Source organism: Melanerpes formicivorus, unplaced genomic scaffold (genome assembly GCF_026170545.1).
Source record: "Melanerpes formicivorus ecotype bairdi unplaced genomic scaffold, bMelFor1.0.p_v2 SCAF_80, whole genome shotgun sequence".
Taxonomy (NCBI): domain Eukaryota; kingdom Metazoa; phylum Chordata; class Aves; order Piciformes; family Picidae; genus Melanerpes; species Melanerpes formicivorus.
The window spans coordinates 1,146,734-1,165,282 of NW_027142432.1; the positions used below are offsets into that span (position 1 = coordinate 1,146,734).

At 54.9% G+C, this 18,549-nt stretch overlaps 1 protein-coding gene across 1 annotated transcript; it reads right to left on the reverse strand.

The window, feature by feature from the left end:
* Positions 1-8,535: 8,535 nt before the first annotated feature.
* LOC137454424 (zinc finger protein 892-like) lies at positions 8,536-9,473 on the reverse strand. Its single transcript, XM_068164464.1, has 2 exons — positions 9,432-9,473; positions 8,536-9,381 (listed from the first exon to the last, which is right to left on the reverse strand). Exons 1-2 carry the CDS (start codon positions 9,471-9,473, stop codon positions 8,536-8,538), a joined length of 888 nt encoding a protein of 295 aa, XP_068020565.1.
* Between the last annotated feature and the right edge of the window lie 9,076 nt (positions 9,474-18,549).

An 18,549-nucleotide genomic window follows, 5' to 3' on the forward strand; every position in this document is an offset into this window, starting at 1 on the left:
ATGGAGATGCCTCCAGGAGCTGCAGCTGCAGTGTCCTGCACCCACAGCCTCACAGTGTCAGTGACTGCAGTGACTTCTCCTCCAGTGAGCTCTCAGTCACCCTCCCAGTCCTGGACACATTGAAGCTCTCTCTGCCTTCCTCATCTCCCTGAGATCCTCTGGCAGTGTCCTCAGCCCTGCTGTGCTGTGTAGAGGAGCATCTCCGGGCCAGAGCTGTCTCTCTGCAGCGCTGCCTGCTTGCCAGCAGCACCTTCCAGCCGAGGAGCCTGACATGGCTCAGCACAAAAGGACCACACCAGGTATTTTAAAGCAGACCTCTGGTGGCTTTGATGGCAAGTCCATGAACCTCAGAGACTGAGAAGCTAATGAAACCTCTCCAGAAGTCAAAATCATCTTCAAACTCTGAAGTTTCTTCTGCTTATAATAGGTCCCAGTGCAGCATACTGGGAAAGGGTCCCCAGGGTCTGGTTAGAGCAGGACAGAGTGGATGCAAGGGAAGAATCAATGGAGGCACTGAAGCATCTCCAGGCTGTGGAGAGAGCAGAGAACTGAGGCAGTGCTGACAGGTCAGGACAAGCAGCTCACGGTGGCTCTGCTGCTGAGGAATCCTGGAGGGGTTCCACTGATCCAAAGGGCCAAGCCCTGACATCCAGCCCCTGGCAGGGCAGATCCTGTCCCTCACCTGTGGCTCTGGTTCTGCTGGATGCAGTGGGGAGTGAGGGTGAGCTGTGAGCAGGGTAGGACCTTGTCAGGTTTTGCTGTGGTTTGATTGCAAAGAGACAACTCCTGCTGAAAAGGAATGAAATGTACCTTTAAAAGTACTTTTTATCAGATGCTTTGTGCAATAAAAACCTCTCCAATTAGCTGCAGAAACCTTGGCAATAATTAGAGGTTCAGCAGTATTTAATGAGCCCCATGGAGTATTTGGGGCTGATTACATCATCCTCACGTACTGCCAGGAGACTCTGCCAAGGCACTGCCAAGAAGCCTCTCAAGAAGTCCAAGTCAGAAGCAAACTCCAAAGTACCTTGAAGCACTGATTGGCCTCACTGAGGCTTGTTACTGACAAAGGCTCCCCAGGGACTCGTTAGAGCAGCTTGTTAGAGGCCAGGATTGCAGGGAGACAAAGGCAAAGTACAAGGGAGAAAACTTTACTTTGCTCTAGGAAGCAGTAAGGCCAAGCCCTGACCACTGCCCTAGCAATAGAACAACCTCAAAGTCTCAAAGCCAAGTTTCTCCTCACAGGTCTTGGTGGTAGAGGCAACTGCCAGATCCAAGGGCACAAAGAACTTGGCCCTGTTGAGCCTCTCAGCCTCGCCAGAGCCCTTGGCCATCCCTACTGCAGCCTGTCCTGCACTGTCCCATGCCTGCAGCTCTTTCCCTTCAGGCTGCTGACACCAATCCTGCTTCCCCATCCAGCTCTGCCCCTGCTATTTATATCCCTTCCCTGAGCTGTCTCAGCTCTCCCTGCCATTTCCTGATATCTCTGGATGGCCTCATGCATAGCAGCTCTGCCCTTTGAGGGACATTTCTTTGGCCTCCTCTCCACTCTGAACCTTCCAAGCTGCACTTTCTGAAGGTTTTGGTCTCTTTCCACTCTCCAGAAGAGCTCCATCCTCTCTGAAACCACCCTCCAGCCATGTGCACACTGCTCTGGCAGTGCCCTGCACCTCCATTCAGCAGGCTGAAGCAGCCCAGGTCCCTCAGCCTCTCCACAGAGATGTCAACCCCCATCCTGGAAAATCTCCTCTGCAGCCTCCCCAGTTCCTGGCTTCCCCTTTGGACTTCTGAACTCTGTACCCAGATACCAGGAATCCAGATGTGGCCACAGCAGTGTTGAGTCTGGGGGAGGACAATTCCTGTGTCTGGGTGGCCACTTTTCTCCTGCCACAACCCATCTGCAGTTGGCCTTCCCTGTGTGCAGGGTTTGTTCCATCCCAGGGCATTTGGAATAGGGAAAAGAACCTCAAGAAAGTCTTGCTCAGTATTGCTCTATGAAATGCAGACAGGCCTTAGGCCTGGTCCTTGAAATAGGAGCTTAGGAGAAGACAGAGGCTTAGGGGACAGAGGCTTAGGGCCTGCTCTTGAAGGCAACATTTGCCCCAGCACTTCCCAGAGAGGTCCTTGCTGTCCCCTGTTCTTCTCCCTCAAGCAGACCAGCACTCACACATGCCCTGCACTATAACAGCCATGCAAACAAAGCTGAACAAGCTCAGGATTATTGCTCCAACCAATTTCTTGAGACTGAAGCCCAAGGCAGGAATCCACAACCATAGCCAGGCCCAGAGCTCTGAGAAGCCCCAGGTGGTGTCTCCCTTTTGCACTTCATGCAGAATCTGCTTGGTTCCCATACCTCACTGATCATAGAATGGGCTGGGCTGGAAGGGACCTCCAAAGGTTATCTTGTCCAACCTTCCCAGGGACATCCTCAACTGGATCAGGTTGCCCAGAGCCCTGTCAAGCCTCACCCTGAAGATCTCCAGGGATGGGACCCCAAAGCCCTCCCTGGGCAACCTGTTCCAGTGTTCCACTACCCTCATGGTGCAGAACTTGTGCTGGCTCCTCCTTCCTGCACAATCCTGCTTTGTTCCCATCTCTCACCCATGTCTATGGATGTCCTTCCTCTCTGATCCATGGAAACACAACAGCTTGTGTTCAGTGCTGTGCCCATTCCTCCTTCTGAGGCAAAGACCATGCCTGGAGCCATTCCCTCCTGAGCAGCTATTTCTGCAAACTCTTTCACTCCTCCCTGGGAATCTGATCCTGCACCTGCAGTCCTATTCCAGAGGCCTGGGAGAGCAGAGATCTTCACCATGGCCTTTTCTGCTTCACTTTCTCCTGAGCAAGGCAGAAAGCATCAGGCAAAGCTGTGCCAAGCAGAGGCCCTTTCCTTTGCAGCATTGTTTCATTTGTGCCATTTCACATCTCCTTGGACCCAACTTGGAGTCTCTCACTGATCAGCCACAGTTGTATTTGGGAGCACTGCCCCAGGGGCACAGATTCCTGACCAGCTGAGGGGCAATCTTTTCCTGCCTTTCCTGCCACATCTCCAATACTTTCCCTTTCCTCCTGGTGCTGCCCATCCTGTGTGTTTGTTCCTTATTATGGGATGGTGACAGCCTGGATAGATGCACACCCTGAGTGTTTTTCCCACAGAGGTGCCTTGACTTCAGGCAGTCAATGTTTGCTAATCAGTTAGGTTTCATCTCTGGACACATTTGGAATGTCTCTTCTTTGGATCAGGAGCCTCTTCCATCCCCATCCTGTGCTTCTAATTCTGGATTATCCTTAAGGGAATTGTTGATCCACAAGCTCAACATGAGCCACCAGTGTGCACTTGCAGCCCAGAGAGCCAATTGTATCCTGGGCTGCAGCAAGAGAAAGGTGGCCAGCAGGGCCAGGGAGGTGATTCTCCCACTCTGCTCCACCCTGGTGAGACCCCACCTGGAGCTCTGTGTGCAGTTCTGGAACATCTATTACAAGAAGGATCTGGAGGTGCTGGAAGGTGTCCAGAGAAGGGCCACAAGGATGAGCAGAGGGCTGGAGCTGCTCTGCTATGAGGACAGACTGAGAGAGTTGGAGCTGTTCAGTCTGGAGAAGAGAAGGCTCCAAGGAGTCCTTCTTGTGGTCTTCCAGTATCTGAAGGAGGCTACAAGAAAGCTGGGGAGGGACTTTTTAGGGTGTTGGGTAGGGATAGGACTGGGGGGAACTGGAGCAAAACTTGAAGTGGGGAGATTCAGATTGGATGGTAGGAAGAAATTCTTCTCCATGAGGGTGGAGATACACTGGCACAGGTTGCCCAGGGAGGTGGTGGAAGTCTCATCCCTTCAGTTTTTTAAGGCCAGTCTGGGTGTGGCTGTGAGCAACCTGCTCTGGTATGAGGTGTCCCTGCCCATGACAGGGAGCTTGGAGCTGGATGATCCTTGAGGTCCCTTCCAACCCTGACAATTCTGTGATTCTCAGTATGTCCAAGAGGTATTATCAGGTATTGGAATTCCAGTGAATGCCCTCCCCCCTCCAGCCCTTCCTTAGGGGTCTCAGGGCAGTTGGTGCACCCCCAGCAGTTGCTCTCATCAGCTCTCTGTGTTGTGTTCTGTGTCCATCCAGAATGGACATTTGCTACCAAGGGCTTTCTTTCTAGATTCAGGTGATGAGATTTTCAGTTCCCTTTCTCCTTCTCTTCAGCCTGCTGTTCCTTCTCCTGCACTAGTACCTGCTGGGACAGGATCCCTGTGATTAAGAGGAACCCAGTGGCAATTTCTGGGGAGCCTCAAATTCTCTGGAGGTGATCTACACCATTCAATGTCCAGAGCAATGTGAACCCTACAGCACTCAAGGGAACAAATAGAGAGCAGCCCCATGGAGGGCCTGGGAGTTCTGGTGGACAGCAAGTTCTGCATGGGACAGCAATGTGCCCTTGCAGCCAGGAAGGCCAGTGGGGTCCTGGGGTGCATTTGAAAGAGTGTGGCAAACAGATCCAGGGAGGTTCTCCTCCCCCTCTACTCTGCCCTGGTGAGGCCCCACCTGGAATATTACATCCAGTTCTGGGCTCAAAAGGGACAGGGATCTGCTGCAGAGGCTGTGAGGATGCTGAAGGGACTGGAGTACTGCCTGATGAGGAGAGGATGAGAGTCCAGCGGCTGTTTAGTCTGTAGAAGTGATGTCTGAGATGGCATCTGATCAATGCCTATCAATATGTGAGAGCTGGGGGTGAGGAAGCAAGAGGCAGGAACAGCCTCTGCTCACTTGTGCCCTGGGAGAGGATAAGGGGCAATGGATGGAAACTACAGCACAGGAGGTTCCACTTCAACAGGTGTGGTGTGTTCACTGTGTTGATGGATTTGCTTTCAGGGGGCTGATGAGCTTCAGTCCTGTTTGTGCTGCTGATGGTGCTGGGTGTTAGCTTAGGACAATGGCTCAGAGCTGTGCTGTCCACTGCTGGGCAGCTTGCTCTGGTTTCATCCAGAGCAATACAGGACACTCCCAAGGAAAACACTGTGAGATCTGCCCAGATGCTGGATGCTGAGGAGCAGCAGGGGGTGGGGGAGGGAAGGGGCAAATTCTTAGGCTGGTGGTCACCTCTGGTGCTTTGGAATTTCACCCCTGAGCAAGTGCAAAATCTTCCCCAGCTGGGGAATGGTTTGGGAAAAGTCTGTTGTCAGCCTGGGAGTTCCTGAGAGACAGAAATCACTGCAATGTGCTTGGGCCTGGCCCATGCCTCTCGAGCCCTTCTCATCTCTGTGCAGAGGGCTCAGGGGCAAGAGGTCTCAGGACCTACAGACAGTGCCACAGGCATGGCAGCTGTGTCAGAGAACCAGCCTGTGCCAGGATCAGCTGCCCCTCATAGTGAATGGTGCTTATGACCAGGATTGTGCCCCAAATATTACCAGAACATGCTTCTGTGTGTGTGACTCAAACCCCCTTTGTCCCCCCTCCCTTCTGGAGTTGGGGGTGGTGACACCTTGGCAGCACTGAGTCCAGGTCAACAATCTGCCTGGGCATGTTTCCACCCCTGTGGGAAACAAGGCCCAGGCTACATGTTTGTTTGCCCTGTTTACAGCGTGTGCTTATGCTCATTTGGCAAAGTCTCAGCTGATTGGTTAATTATTGTGTTAGCAGTGGGTGCTGACTGGAGCAGTATTCTTTGGGGCAAATGGTAAATAGGAGTTGTTTGGTAAACAAGTGCCCCCCACGCTGGTGTCCGTGCCTATGCCTGCGTGCGTCTCTGTGCCGCTACGGTCCGCCTCGCCCGGGACTTGAAGCAGCTCCAGAAGGCCTCGCTGCACATTGCCACTGTTGCCCGGCTGGGGGCAGTGCCGTGGAGCGTGGGGTCAACTGCCACATGAGCCATCGCCACGGGAGGAAACCATGGCAGCCCCTGTGCACCACCGGTCCTGAAGCGCTACAGCCCCCAGAGCGGGGAACCTTTGCCAGGTGCTGCGCTTCGTGGAGCCAGAGGCAAAAGCCTCTGAAGCTTCCCCTGGGAGGCTCCAGGACCTTTGTGCTCTGGGAGAAGAAGCAACCCCGCGGCACAGCCACGCGGTTGGCGCCGTTCTCTAGTTCCTCATGAGGGCACAGCCGTGCCGCGCTGTCAGGACTCTAAACACATCACCAAGGAAAGATTTCATGAGGTTCTCAGCTCGTGAGGAAGCCAAACCTTTGCTTTATAGAATTTGGGTTCAGGTAGTGCTGAAACTGTCCTGGGTTGAGGGTTTGCTAGTCACTGACAAACCCCTCCCCCACTGCTTTTCCAATCAGTTTCAACTCTAAATTCTAGAACTCATTTGGTTCCTCTGAAGTGCCCAGGCACAAACGTTCTGCAGAGGTGGTTCCACCAACCCCATACTGCTGCCTGTGAATAGAAACTAAATCCCCTGCTGCATAGTTTGTATATCAATAGACTACCAATATATCTATTCATTGATATCCTTGCTGCTCATTCCCGAGGGCACATCTACAACACTCCTGTAGGAATAAAGAAGCCTACAAGGAAAGCAGCTGATCCTTCAAAGGACCAGGAGGGATCAGGGTCCCCATGGGAACAAGAGAAAGAGCCACGGCTGCTGGCTTGGTTCTTATCTCTGGCTTTGGAAGTTGACCAAGGACAAACAGTGGATGAAACAAGCAGCAGGCCCCAGCAAGGCAAAGGAAATCTCTGCTCCTCTGTCCAGGCCTGTGTTTCAGCTGTGAAGGAACTGCCCCAGGAGTTCCATCAGCTCCAGAAGAAGCTTTTATTCCCCACCTGTACAGTCCTGTGTTTCAGCCATGAGAAGCAGTTGCTCCCCTGTCCAAGGGAGAGAATCAGGGAGGCACACAGCACAGCACACCCTCTGCTTTACTTGTGTGACCATGGGGAGGATGTGAGGAAGTGGAAAGGAAAACCCAATCCAGTCCTGGCTGCAGGAGTCTGTGACTTACAGGGGAATTGTCCCCCCAGAGATGCTGCCTCAGTTTCCAGTGGGAAATGGCCTAAGAAGAGCAGGGAAGCTGAAACTGCTTCTGGTCCTCCTGAAGGACTCCCAAAGCATCTTCACAAGATGCAAGGGACCCAAGGCAGAATTAGAGGGGCTCTGCCTCCAACCAGATGGAAGGGAGAGACAAATTGGTTTGTTGGACCACACAGAACCAATAGCCTGGCAAGTTGAACCCATGAGAGGATAAAGTTTTAGTAGATACAGGTGCCCAGAGTGCTCTGACACCATCAAAGCACAAGTGGTTGAACACATTTGTGTTTCTGGTATGACAGGAGGATCCCCACACCTGGATGTGTTGGAAGCTGAGTACTGGGATGCAAGCCACAGTTTGCTTTCACTTGGAGGTGTGGAAGGAGTCACTGAACTCGATTGCCCCAGGGGTGGAAACACAGCCCCAGCATTTGCAGCATTTGGACTGGGCATGGACTGATCCACATTGTGCTGGAACAGAGTGGAGCTGCAGAGCACCTGCAGTGAGCAGCCCTCTGGGTACTGCAAAGCAACCTCCTGTGGAGTGAGAATGGACAGTGCCTGAGGTGTGCTGCTGATTGCTGCTGGGCATGGTGCAGGTGGCACAGAATGAGGGCTTGGGAATGTCAAAGGTTAAGTTGAAAATTTGCTGCCATTACTCCACACCATCCTGCCTGATGCCACCTTCACAGGGACAGTGCTGGCTGGAGCAAAGTACTACAGGGCTTGAAGTTCAGATGGCAACATGAGAGGCTTCCTGTTCTGTTTGCTGCTGTTGGGTTCTGGCTCTCAAATGCTGGCTCTTTGCTGAGGGGGAGGGCTGAAGGGGTTTAACTCCTGGCTGATGCTGCTGACTGCTGTGCTTCTTTCTGCAAACAGCCTCAGGTCAGTGTGCATTATGGGATCTCATTTGGATTCAGCTCTGTTGATGTTGTCTCAAGTCCTTATCTCAGCCCAGAGGGGTTTTTGGTTCCTGTGTGTGTTATTTTCCCCTCACTTCTGTTTTGGGGGGCACGGGCAGCTTAACCTCTTCTCAGCTCTTCAACCTGTTCCAGCCCCAGAGTGGAAAGCCAACAGAAGCTTTCTGAGTTCTTCCAAAGATCTCCATCAGCTTCCCCCTACACCCTCCAAAGATCCCAAAAGTCCATCCTAGGACCATCCAAATCCCAAACACCTAAGATCACCTGAAAGCCCCTGAAGAATGCCTCTGAGATGCCCCTCAAGACTCCTCTGAGAACCTCATTTTCCCCTCCCTGAACTGGGCACACAGCTCCACCCCATCCCTTGGGAGCAAATGCCCCCAAAATTCAGGCATTGAGGCAGGGATATCTGAAATAAAAGCAAACAGACAGGATTTGGGTAACTTTTGGGTTTTATTGACACAATTGGTCAATGGACAGAGCTCCACTGGGAGCTCCAGCTGTGCCAACTCAGCACTGTAATTGTTCTCATTAGTAATAATTGGTGTTCAGAAGGGCAGGAGGTGTTTGTTGCTGCTGGTGTCCCCAGTCCCTGAGAAGTGCAAAGGAAAAAGGGATGATTTTGGTGCTGGAAAGGCCCTCTCAGAAAGATCACGATTACCCAACAGATTCTAGGTGGGCTTATGCCTCCCCTCCAGTGCAAGATGCTTTCTGGTGTGAGTGCAGCGGTGATTGCTGAGGAGTGTTTTCTGGATGAAGCTCTTACCGCAATCAGCACAATTGAAAGCCTTCTCACTGCTGTGGGTGCGGCGGTGAGCAATGACAGTGCTCCTGTGGCTGAAGCTCTTGCCACAATCAGCACAGGTGAAAGGCTTCTCACCAGTGTGGCTCGTGGGGTGATCAATGAGATTGTCTCTGCGGCTGAAGCGCTTGCCACAGTCAGGACAGCTGAAAGCTTTCTCACCGGTGTGGGTGCGGTGGTGGCGAATGAGAGCGCTCCTATGACTAAAGGCCTGGCCACACTCCGGACAGCTGAAAGACTTCTCGGCAGTGTGCGCACGACGGTGCTCTGTGAGGTTTCCCTTCTGGGTGAAGCTCTTACCGCAGTCGGCACAGCTGTACGGCTTCTCACCGCTGTGGATGAGTTGGTGTTGGATGAATCCATTGCTCCTGGTGAAGCTCTTGCCGCACGCAGCACAGGGGAACAGATGCTCTCCCGTGTGGATGCGGCGGTGGATAGTGAGATAGGAGCTGTGTTTGAAGCTCTTGCCGCAGTCCCCGCAGGGGAAGGACTTCTCAGTGCTGTGCACACTGCAGTGCCGGGTGAGGGAAGTCTTGTGAGAGAAGCTCTTGCCACACTGAGCACAGATGTACTTCCTCTCAGCAGTGTGGGTGCGGCAATGCTGGATATGCTCAGAGCTCTTGCTGAACCTCTTGCCACAGTCACCACAGATGAAGGGCCGGGGGCCAGGGTGGGGGCAGTGCTGCTTCACCTGCTCTGAGCCAGGTGGGAAGCTCTGCCCACACTCAGGACGCTGATTCAGCTGCTTGGGTGGCACAGAGGGACCTGCTCTGGCTTCATTCTCTTCAAATTCCTTTTCCTCTTCATCCTGATCACCTTCATCCTCATGGTTATCCACCTCTTCATACTCATCATTATCATAGTCATCCTTCTCCTCAGCATCACCATCCTCCATCTTGTCCTCTTTCTCTTCCTTCTCAACACCCTCCAGGCTGCACTTTGGCTGCTCGAACTTCATCTCTGGCTGCTGCTTCTCCTCCCAGCTTTTGCCTGGGTCCTTCTGTGAGGCCATACTGTAGCAGGAAGGGGTTACAGCAGAGAGATTAGGAACATGGAAGCACCTGAGCCCAGGATCACAAAACCTCACATCCTGCCTGGGACAAGACAGTCCCTGACTTCCAGCACTTCCCAACACCCAGCTGGAGGAGAGAATGCAGAAACCTTCAGTTTCTGCCACAGTGTGGGCTCAGACCTCTAATATCTGTGCTGAGACCCCAGGTTCCTGTGATCAGTGCCCTGAGGTACCCTGGGACTTAAAAGTGGTCTGGTCCCACTCTCCTCGAGCCTGGTAGCATTGGCAGGGTGGTTCCTGGCCCAGGCTCTGTCCTTTGATCTCTTCTGGCTCAGGCAATGGAGGCAGCAGCATTGACCAATTAAAGACCAAACCACCTCCAACCTTCTCCCACCACCCTCCACGTGCCAACTACAAACATCACCTCCTGCCACACAACTGATCCCAAGCCTGGGGAGTTCCCAAACACCAACAGCTGATGTGCCTCAGAGGCCCTGGAGGGGCGAAATGTGGTGGGTAGGAGGAGGTGGAGGAGGCTGGGAGGTGCCCTGGGACTCTAGGATTCTGAGGGCTGGGGTCCTGCTGTTGCCCCACTCTGGGTTCCTTACCTGCTGGGCTGCTCCAAGGGGCAGATCTGCAAACTCTGCTCTTCCACAGCACACAGGGGCAGGGATGATGGAGAGAGAGGGACACAACTCCTGCTACAGAGAAGAAAAGGGCTCAGAGGGGAGCACTGATCTGCAAGGGATGGCTCAGCACTGCCCAGGACCAGGCAGCACAGCTCAGCCTTCCTGGGGGCAGCTCCCAAGCCCAGCAGCACAGCCACAGCACACAGCCAGGGCTGATCAAGATGGGAGGCCTCAGCAAGTACAGACTCAGCTCCTTGCCCAGCACACAGCCCCCAGCACACAGCTGCAGGCCAGCACCACAACACAGCTGCCTACACACAGCCTCTCCCAGGCCTTGCCTAAAGCTTCCTCCTACTGCCTGCCCAGGGCTCTGCTGCCTGCAGCTGCATTTGACAGCAGATCTTGCTCTGGCCACAGATCTCCTCCCTAGCCCTACCCGCACCACACTCACTCTGTGCTCACCTTTGCCCTGAATACAACTCTGCTGCTCACTCCCCAAGAGAAGACCACAGCAGCCCTCAGGACACACACAAAGGGAGCTTCATGCTTTCTGGAGGTGCATCAAAGGGGGAAGTGACTTCCTCAGCTTCTTGCTAAACCTCTTCAGCCCTCATTGAGATGCTGGAGAAGTCTCTGTCTCCTGCCCAAACCTCACACCTCCAGCACCCTTCACACACCTGCAGCCCAAAGAGACTCACTGGAAAGGGTTTGGCTTCCTTCTCTCCCTGACCATTTCTCTCAGCTTGCTCTTTGCAGTTCTCCTGGAGCTGCCACTCCACATCTCCAAGAGAAAATGAGGTTTCGTGGGAGGGCACAGTGCCCATGGGCTGTTGCTCATCTCCCAGCTGACACATGCAGAGCTGCAGCACAATTCACTCCTTTCAGCTCCTGAAATGCTGCCAGATTCTGCCATTCCCTGCACACACATTTGCCACCTGGGACCTGGATCCTCTCCTCCTTTTGGGGGGACAAGGCCTAATTCCTGCCTGACCACTCCCAGGCCCTTCCCTCAGTCCCAGCCCATCCATGGCCCTGCTGCCTTGACTGTCCCACGGTCCTGTGGACCCCATCTCCACTGGCACTGCAGCTGGAAGGGTGGAGTGGGAAATGCTGTGGCTGAGGAAGCATCTAAGGAACTGGGCTGGAAGCCCAGGGGGGTTACAGATGAGGGCTGGGGAGGGACCCTGCAGACACCTCATGCAGCAACTGATGAGAGCAAGGGGGACAGAGAGGGAGTGAGACTTCAGATGACTCCTGCCATGGGGGATGGCTGGGCTGTGTGGCTAGGAGCCCTGAGTGCCTGCTTGGGCAGTACTAGAGGTCAGGGGACTGTCCTGAGCCAGGCAGGGTTTGGGGCTTTGAGCTTCTGGGGTCAGCTGCTGCCAGCACCATTGCAGGTAGGAGCCAGGCAGAGCCACACAGCTGCTGAACTAAGCCCTCCCACCCCCTGCAGCCTTCACCCTCCATCTCTCCATCCAGTGCTCCAGCTCCACTCACTTGGTGCCCTCTCAGAGTCACCAGGGTCCTACAATGTCACCAGGGCTGATCTACACATCCAGCAGGGCCCAACAGAAGCCCCTGGATGAGAGCATGGACGAGGTTCCTTGTTGTCGGTGTACGGCACTAGGATGTCTTACACCAGAGATCAGAGACCTCCAGAAGGGACAGCAGAGTCCAGAGGGACACCACAAAGTGTCATCTAGCTTAGTTCATTCCCACAAGGCCTGCACCCACTCTCTACAAAGGAACAGCACAGGATCTCCAACCTCCTTTGCCCTTCCTCTCTGCTCCCAGCAACAGCTTCTGGGATCTCTCTCTGCAGAGGAGCTTTGAGGCCTTGGCAGTGCTGCCAACTGTGGCCTGCAGCGGCCTGGCTCACCTGGGAGCTGCCTACCAGAATCTGTAACTGCAGCTCTTGGGTATGGGGGGAGGAGGGGCAGAGAGGCATGGGGGAGGGGGAAGGCATTTGGGGCCTGGGGTTCTGGCCTGCTTTGGTGGAGCTCTGGAGGAAGCTTTGGCCTAGGGAGGTTGCTTGGCTCCCGTGGCCCAGGCGCACTATGGATTGTTGTGGATTTGATGCTTTGCACTGTAGGATGCAGCTCTGAACAGCACAGCCATGGAAACTGCCCAATTCTATCCAACCCTCTGGCCACAGCTTGGCATCAACTCCTTTCACAAGGCTCAAAGAGAGCCTCTCTGCCTCCTGAAACCTAAGACAATACCCTGCAGAACAAGTTGGAGGAGCTCAAGGGGACAAGCTGCAGAGGGGGCCCAGGGCAACCTCCTGAGCTTCAACAAGAGCAAGGGCAGGGTCCTGCCCCTGGCCTGGCACAATCCTCACAATCAGGACAGGCTGGGGGAGGAGGGGATAGGAAGCAGCCCTGCAGAAAAGGACTGGGGGGTGCTGCTGGACAAGAAGCTGGACAGGAACAGACAGAGGGAGCCTGCAGACCACAAGGCCAAGGGCAGCCTGGGCTGCACCAAAAGCAGCAGGGCCACAGATGGACAGAGGCCATCCTGGCACTTGGCTCTGCTCTGCTGAGACTTCACCTGCAGCACTGCAGCCAGCTCTGGAGCCCTCAACACAGGAAGGACATGGACCTGATGGAGAAGGCCCAGAGGAGGGACACAAAAATGATCAAGGGCTTGGAGCAGCTCTGCTACCAGAACAGGCTGAGGGAGCTGGGGGTGTTCAGCCTGCAGAGGAGAAGACTCTGGGGAGACCTAAGAGTGACCTTCTGGTACCTGAAGGGGGCTACAAGAAGGCTGCAGAGGGACTCTTTGAAGCCATTGCCTCTGGTCCTGTCCCTGCAGGCTTTGCAAACTAGAGCAGAGCAGATTGAGATTGGAGGTGAGGAACAAGTTCTGCACCAGGAGGCTGCTGGAACACTGCAACAGGTTGCCCAGGGAGGGGCTTGAGGTCCCAGCCCTGCAGATGTTCAAGGTCAGGCTGGACAGGGCTCTGGGCAACCTGATATAGTGCAGGATGTCCCTGATGACTGCAGAGGGGCTTGGACTGCAGCACCTTTGCAGCTCCCTGCCAACCCAAACCACCATAGGATTCTAGGAGTCTAAGTGCAGCCTCCAGGGAGAGCAGGAAGAAGATGAGACAGAGGAGGACAAGGAAGAGGACAAGGAGAAGGAGAACCAAAATCCCTTCCTAACTCCTCCAAACCTCTGCCAAATTCCTGGAAAGCTCTTCCAGCTCTGCAGAGTTCATTCTGAAGAGAGCTGAGGGAGTTGCTAGGCTCAGGGATGTCTTGCATACTCTGCACAAATGCTCCAGAAGCTTTCCAAGTGCCCTCAAAACCAGCAGCACAGCTCTGCTGCCACACAATGCCAGGCTGCAAGGGACCCCAAGGCTCAGCTGCTCCAACCTTGCCAGATGACACTGGACTGGAAAGGAGCTGGCCCAGCCCCCTGCCAAGCTGAGCCTTCCAACTCTGCCCTGCAGGGCAATCCACCACTGCCCTGGGGAGAGGATTCCAATGGCTGACTGAGAGGGAAAAGCTTTTGCCTCTGCAGGGCACTGTGCCACTTCAGCTCAACTCTTGCAGCAGCTCTTTGAGATCTGCCTTTGGAGCATCACAAACTCTGAAGCACTGCAGTGCAAAGCAGCTCAGCTTCAACTTCCAACTGCCTGAACTCTCAATTTAAATTCAAGGCAGAGGCCAAGCTCACACCCAGCCCCCAAGCTCAAGAACCAGCAACTAAGGTCAGAGTCAGGTCCCAAGCACAAGAATCCAGATCAGAAATGCAAAACCAGCCCCCAGGCTCAGAGCCAGCTCCTAAGTTCACATCCAGGCCCCAAGCTCAAGAACCAGCAGCTGAGATCAGAACACCTCCCAAGCTCAGAGCCAGCCCCCGAGCTCAAGAACCAGCAATTAAGGTCAGAACACTTCCCAAGCTCAGAGCCACCTCCAGAGCTCACACCCAGGCCCCAAGCTCACAAGCCAGCAAATAAGGTCAGAACCACATTCCAAGCTCAAGAGCCAGCCACTAAGGTCCAGAGCCTAGATCAAAAGTGCAGACTCAGCTCCCAGGCCAGCAACTAAGTTCAGAATCACTTCCCAAGCTTAAGAACCAGCCCCTGACCTCAGAGACAGGCCCTGAGATCAAGAACCAGACCCCAAGCCCAGAGTGAGTAACTAAGCTCAAAACCCCTTTCCAAGTTCACACCCAGCCCCCAAGCTCCAGAGCCAGCAACTATGGCCAGAACCACTTCCTAAGCTCAAGAACCAGCACCCAAGCTTCAGAACCTAGATCAAAAGTGCAGACTCAGCTCCCAAGCTCAGAACCAGCAACTAAGATCACAACCACTTCCCAAGCTCACACCCAGCCCCCAAGCTCAAGAAACAGCTCCCAAGCTCCCAAGCCAGCACCTAATGTCAAAACCCTTTCCAAGCTCAGGAATCAGCCCCCAGGCTCCAGTACCAGCAACAAAGGTCAGAACCAAGCTCCAGAGCCAGCCCCCACAAGCTCAAGAGCCAGCCAGTAAGGTCAGAACTACTTTCCAAGCTCAGAGGCGGCCCCTAAGCTGACAACCAGCCCCCAAGCTCAAGAACCAGCCCTTGACCTCAGAGACAGGCCCTGAGGTCAGGAACCACACCCCAAGCCCAGAGCCAGCAACTAAGGTCAGAACCCCTTTCCAAGCTCACACCCAGACCCCAAGCTCACACATAGAAAATCAAATCAGAACCACTTCCCAAGCTCAAGAGCCTGCCCCTGAGCTCAGAGCCAGCAACTAAGGTCAGAATACTTCCCAAGCTCACAGCCAGCCCCTAAGCTCCAGAACCAGCCCCCAAGCAACCTAAACCAAAAGTGCAGACTCAGCTCCCAAGATCAGAGCCAGCCCCCAAGCTCAGAACCACTTTCCAAGCTCAAGAAGCAGCAACTAAGGTCAGAACAATTCCCAAGCTCACAGCCATCCCCCAAGTTCAAGAGCCAGCCCCTAAGCTCCAGTACCAGCAACAAAGGCCAGAACCAAGCTCCAGAGCCAGCAACCAAGGTCAGAGCCATTTACAAGCTCAGGAACCAGGCCCTGACCTCAAAGACAGGCCCTGAGGTCAGGAACCACACCCGAAGCCCAGAGCCAGCAACTAAGGTCAGAACCCTTTCCAAGCTCACACCCAGACCCCACGCTTACGAAACAGCTCCCAAGCCAGCAACTAAGGTCAGAACACTTTCCAACCTCAGGAACCAGCTCCCAGGTTCCAGTACCAGCAACAAAGCTCAGAACCAAGCTCCAGAGCCAGCCCCCACAAGCTCCAGAGCCAGCCCCCACAAGAGCCAGAAAATAACATCAGAACCACTTCCCAAGCTCACCCCCAGCCCCCAGGCTCAGAGCCAGTTTCACAACTTTGCTTATTTCAAGTTCCCTTCATTGCACTTCTGCTAAGTGTCCAAATTGAAGCAGTCAGAGAATGCTTTGGGCTGGAATGGACCCCAAAGATCAGACAGCTCCAACCCCCTGCCATGCCCACAGACACCTTCCACCACACCAGGCTGCTCAAGCCCTCATCCAACCTCACCCTCAGCACCTCCAGGGAAGGGGCAGCCAGCACCTCCCTGCCCAACCTGCTCCAGGCTCTCACCACCCCCACTCCAAACTATTTCCTCCCAAGCTCCACTCCAAATCTGCCCTCCTCAACCTTCAATCCACTCCCCCTCAGCCCATCCCTCCCAGCCCCTCACAAAAGTCCCTCCCCAGCTCTCCTGCAGCCCCCACAAGGCTGCTCCAACCTCTCCCCACAGCCTTCTCCTCTCCAGCCTCCACAGACACAACTCTCGCAGCCAACCCCCACAGGGGAGCTGCCACAGCCCTCCCACCACCCCCATGACCTCCTACACACCCCCTCCAACAGCTCAACCTCCTGCCCCTCTTGGGGGCACCACAGCTGCACACAGCACTCCAGCTGGCAGCACACAATGCTGCCAGCACAAAAACCATTGCAGCAAAAGCCTCAACCTGTGCTCAGCTGCCAAAACCAAAGGGACCTCAACTTGGCCACAAGAGAAAGGACCAAACTCAGCCAAGACACTGATCCAACACCCAAGGCTGCACAAAACAACCAGCAACAGCTTCCAGCAACAGCAGACCTGCAGCTGGGCTGCAAAGCTCTGCAGAAAAAAACCACTCCAGAAGGGCTCCAGGGCCCCAGGGATTGCAAAGCCCAGGCTCTCACTCTCCTCCTGCACAAGGAAAGCTTGACTTGGCCACAAGAAACCAAACACTTCCCCACACCAATCCATCCACACCACTTGACTTTCAACCTCCTTCAAGCCCTTGCCTGGCAGCAGCACTTCCTCAGCCCACAGCTCCAGCAACACCACAAGGCCTTGAAGGCTCTCCTGCACTCCACACCTCTCAGCCACACCCACACCCCTTGGCCACCCACAACCCAACAAGCTTCCTGCTCACCACTTCTCTTCCCAAGCCTCACCTCCCTGTGGCCCTCTCAGCACACCACCAACTAACCCCAAAAGGCTCCAGCTGACAGCACTGCTTGCAAGAATCCCAGGCACTTCCAAGGGCAGACTAGGAGCCCAGAGGCAAAACCCAAACCTTTCCCCTCTCCACAGGACTCTCTCCCATTTCCCATTCTTCCCAGCACCTCCAGCACCTAAGATGCATTTGCTCTGGGGCAGCTTCCTCACACAGCCACACAATTGCCTGGCCTGCAAAAGACCTCTCTCAGCACTGAGGCCAACTGCCAGCCCCAACACCACCAGGGACACCAAACCATGGCCCCATGGCCACACCTTGCTGCAACACCTCCAGCCATGGCCACTCCACTGCCTCCCTGGGCAGCCTCTGCCAGGCCCTGACCACTCTGCCACCAAACTCATTCCTCCTCCTCTCCAACCTAAGCCTCCCCTGACACAATTTCAGGCCAATTCCTCTCCTTCTACCACCTGAGACAAGGCACAAGAGCCCAACCCCCACCTCACTGCAGCCTCCTTGCAAGGAGCTCCAGAAGCCAAGGAGGGCTCCCCTCAGCCTCCTCTTCTCCACACTAAACACCCACAGCTCCCTCACCTGCTCTTCACCAGCCCTGCTCTCCAGACCCTTCCACACCTTTCTTGCCCTTCTCTGCACCTGCTCCAGACCCTCAAAGTCCTTCTTGGAGTCAGGGGCCCAAAACTGACCCCAGCATTCCAGGGGTGGCCTCCCCAGGGCCCAGGACAGGAGGACAATCCCTGCCCTGGCCCTGCTGGACACAGCACTGCTGAGACTTGCAGAGCACTGCAATTGCTTTGCTCACTTGCAGCAATCATTTCCTTCCCTTCCCAGCTCATTGCACAGCAAAGAGCAGCAAGGGAATTGCTTTGGCTTCTGCTGAAGCTCCTCCAAGGAAGCTGCAGGACTTCTCACCACCAAAACCATCAACAACAGGCTGCCCCCAGCCCAAGCCAAACCTTTCAGTCCAAGTCAATGCACTTCCTCAGCCACAAGCAGACACTCAACAGCTCAGCCTCATTTGGCTGCCTGCCAGCAAGCATTTCCCCAGAGGCAGAGCAGCTGCAGCACAGCAGTCTGCTTCTGACCATGCTTCCTGCCAGCACAGCTGACAAAAGCTGTGTACAGCTCTCAGCCTGCAGCCACACAGCAAAAGCTCCTCCTGCCCTGAGCCTTTCTGTGCTCAGGAGGCCCGGAGAGAAACTGAGAATCACTCTGCAACCCTCCAGGGAATCTTTGTGCCTCAAGAGATTGCAGAGCACAGAGGGCTTGGAGGGGTGTTCTGGGCAGGGGGGCTGTGGGTTTGGGGTGATTCTGACACCTCCTTAACCTCTCTGCCCAGCTCTGCAGAAGGCCCAGCACCAGGGGCAGGCATTTTGCTGCCAGCCCAAGGGCTGAGGCAGGAGCACCCCTGGCTGCTGGCCCAGCACAGCCAGATGCAGGCATTGGCAGTCTGGGGGGGATAAAGCCCTGAACCCCCCAAACAGCCTCCCCAAACTACCTGTGCCACCCCAGGCAGCCCATGCTGCACCCTGCCACAAGCAGGAGGAGCCCAAAATGCCCCCAGGGAAACCACAACAGCAGCCTGAGAGCTAAAATGCCTCCCTGGCACCCTCAGTTACCTCCCTGCACCCCAAAGCTCTCCCAAAGGAACCAACAATGGTCCCCAACACCCAGGCAGCAGGAAAGGACTTCCCCACCCCCAAGGGACCCAGCACTGGGGGGGACTGTAGAGGGATTCTGGGGGGCTGGGCGCATGGCAGTGCCATTTGGGACCCTGCC

Bases quoted from the DNA above. Each gene is read 5' to 3' on its own strand.
- LOC137454424 (XM_068164464.1), bottom strand. From the start codon at position 9,473: ATGAAGAGGAAAAGGAATTTGAAGAGAATGAAGCCAGAGCAG. The intron at 9,382-9,431 runs GTCCCTCTGTGC...GAGTGTGGGCAG, and splicing joins AGAGAATGAAGCCAGAGCAG to AGCTTCCCACCTGGCTCAGA.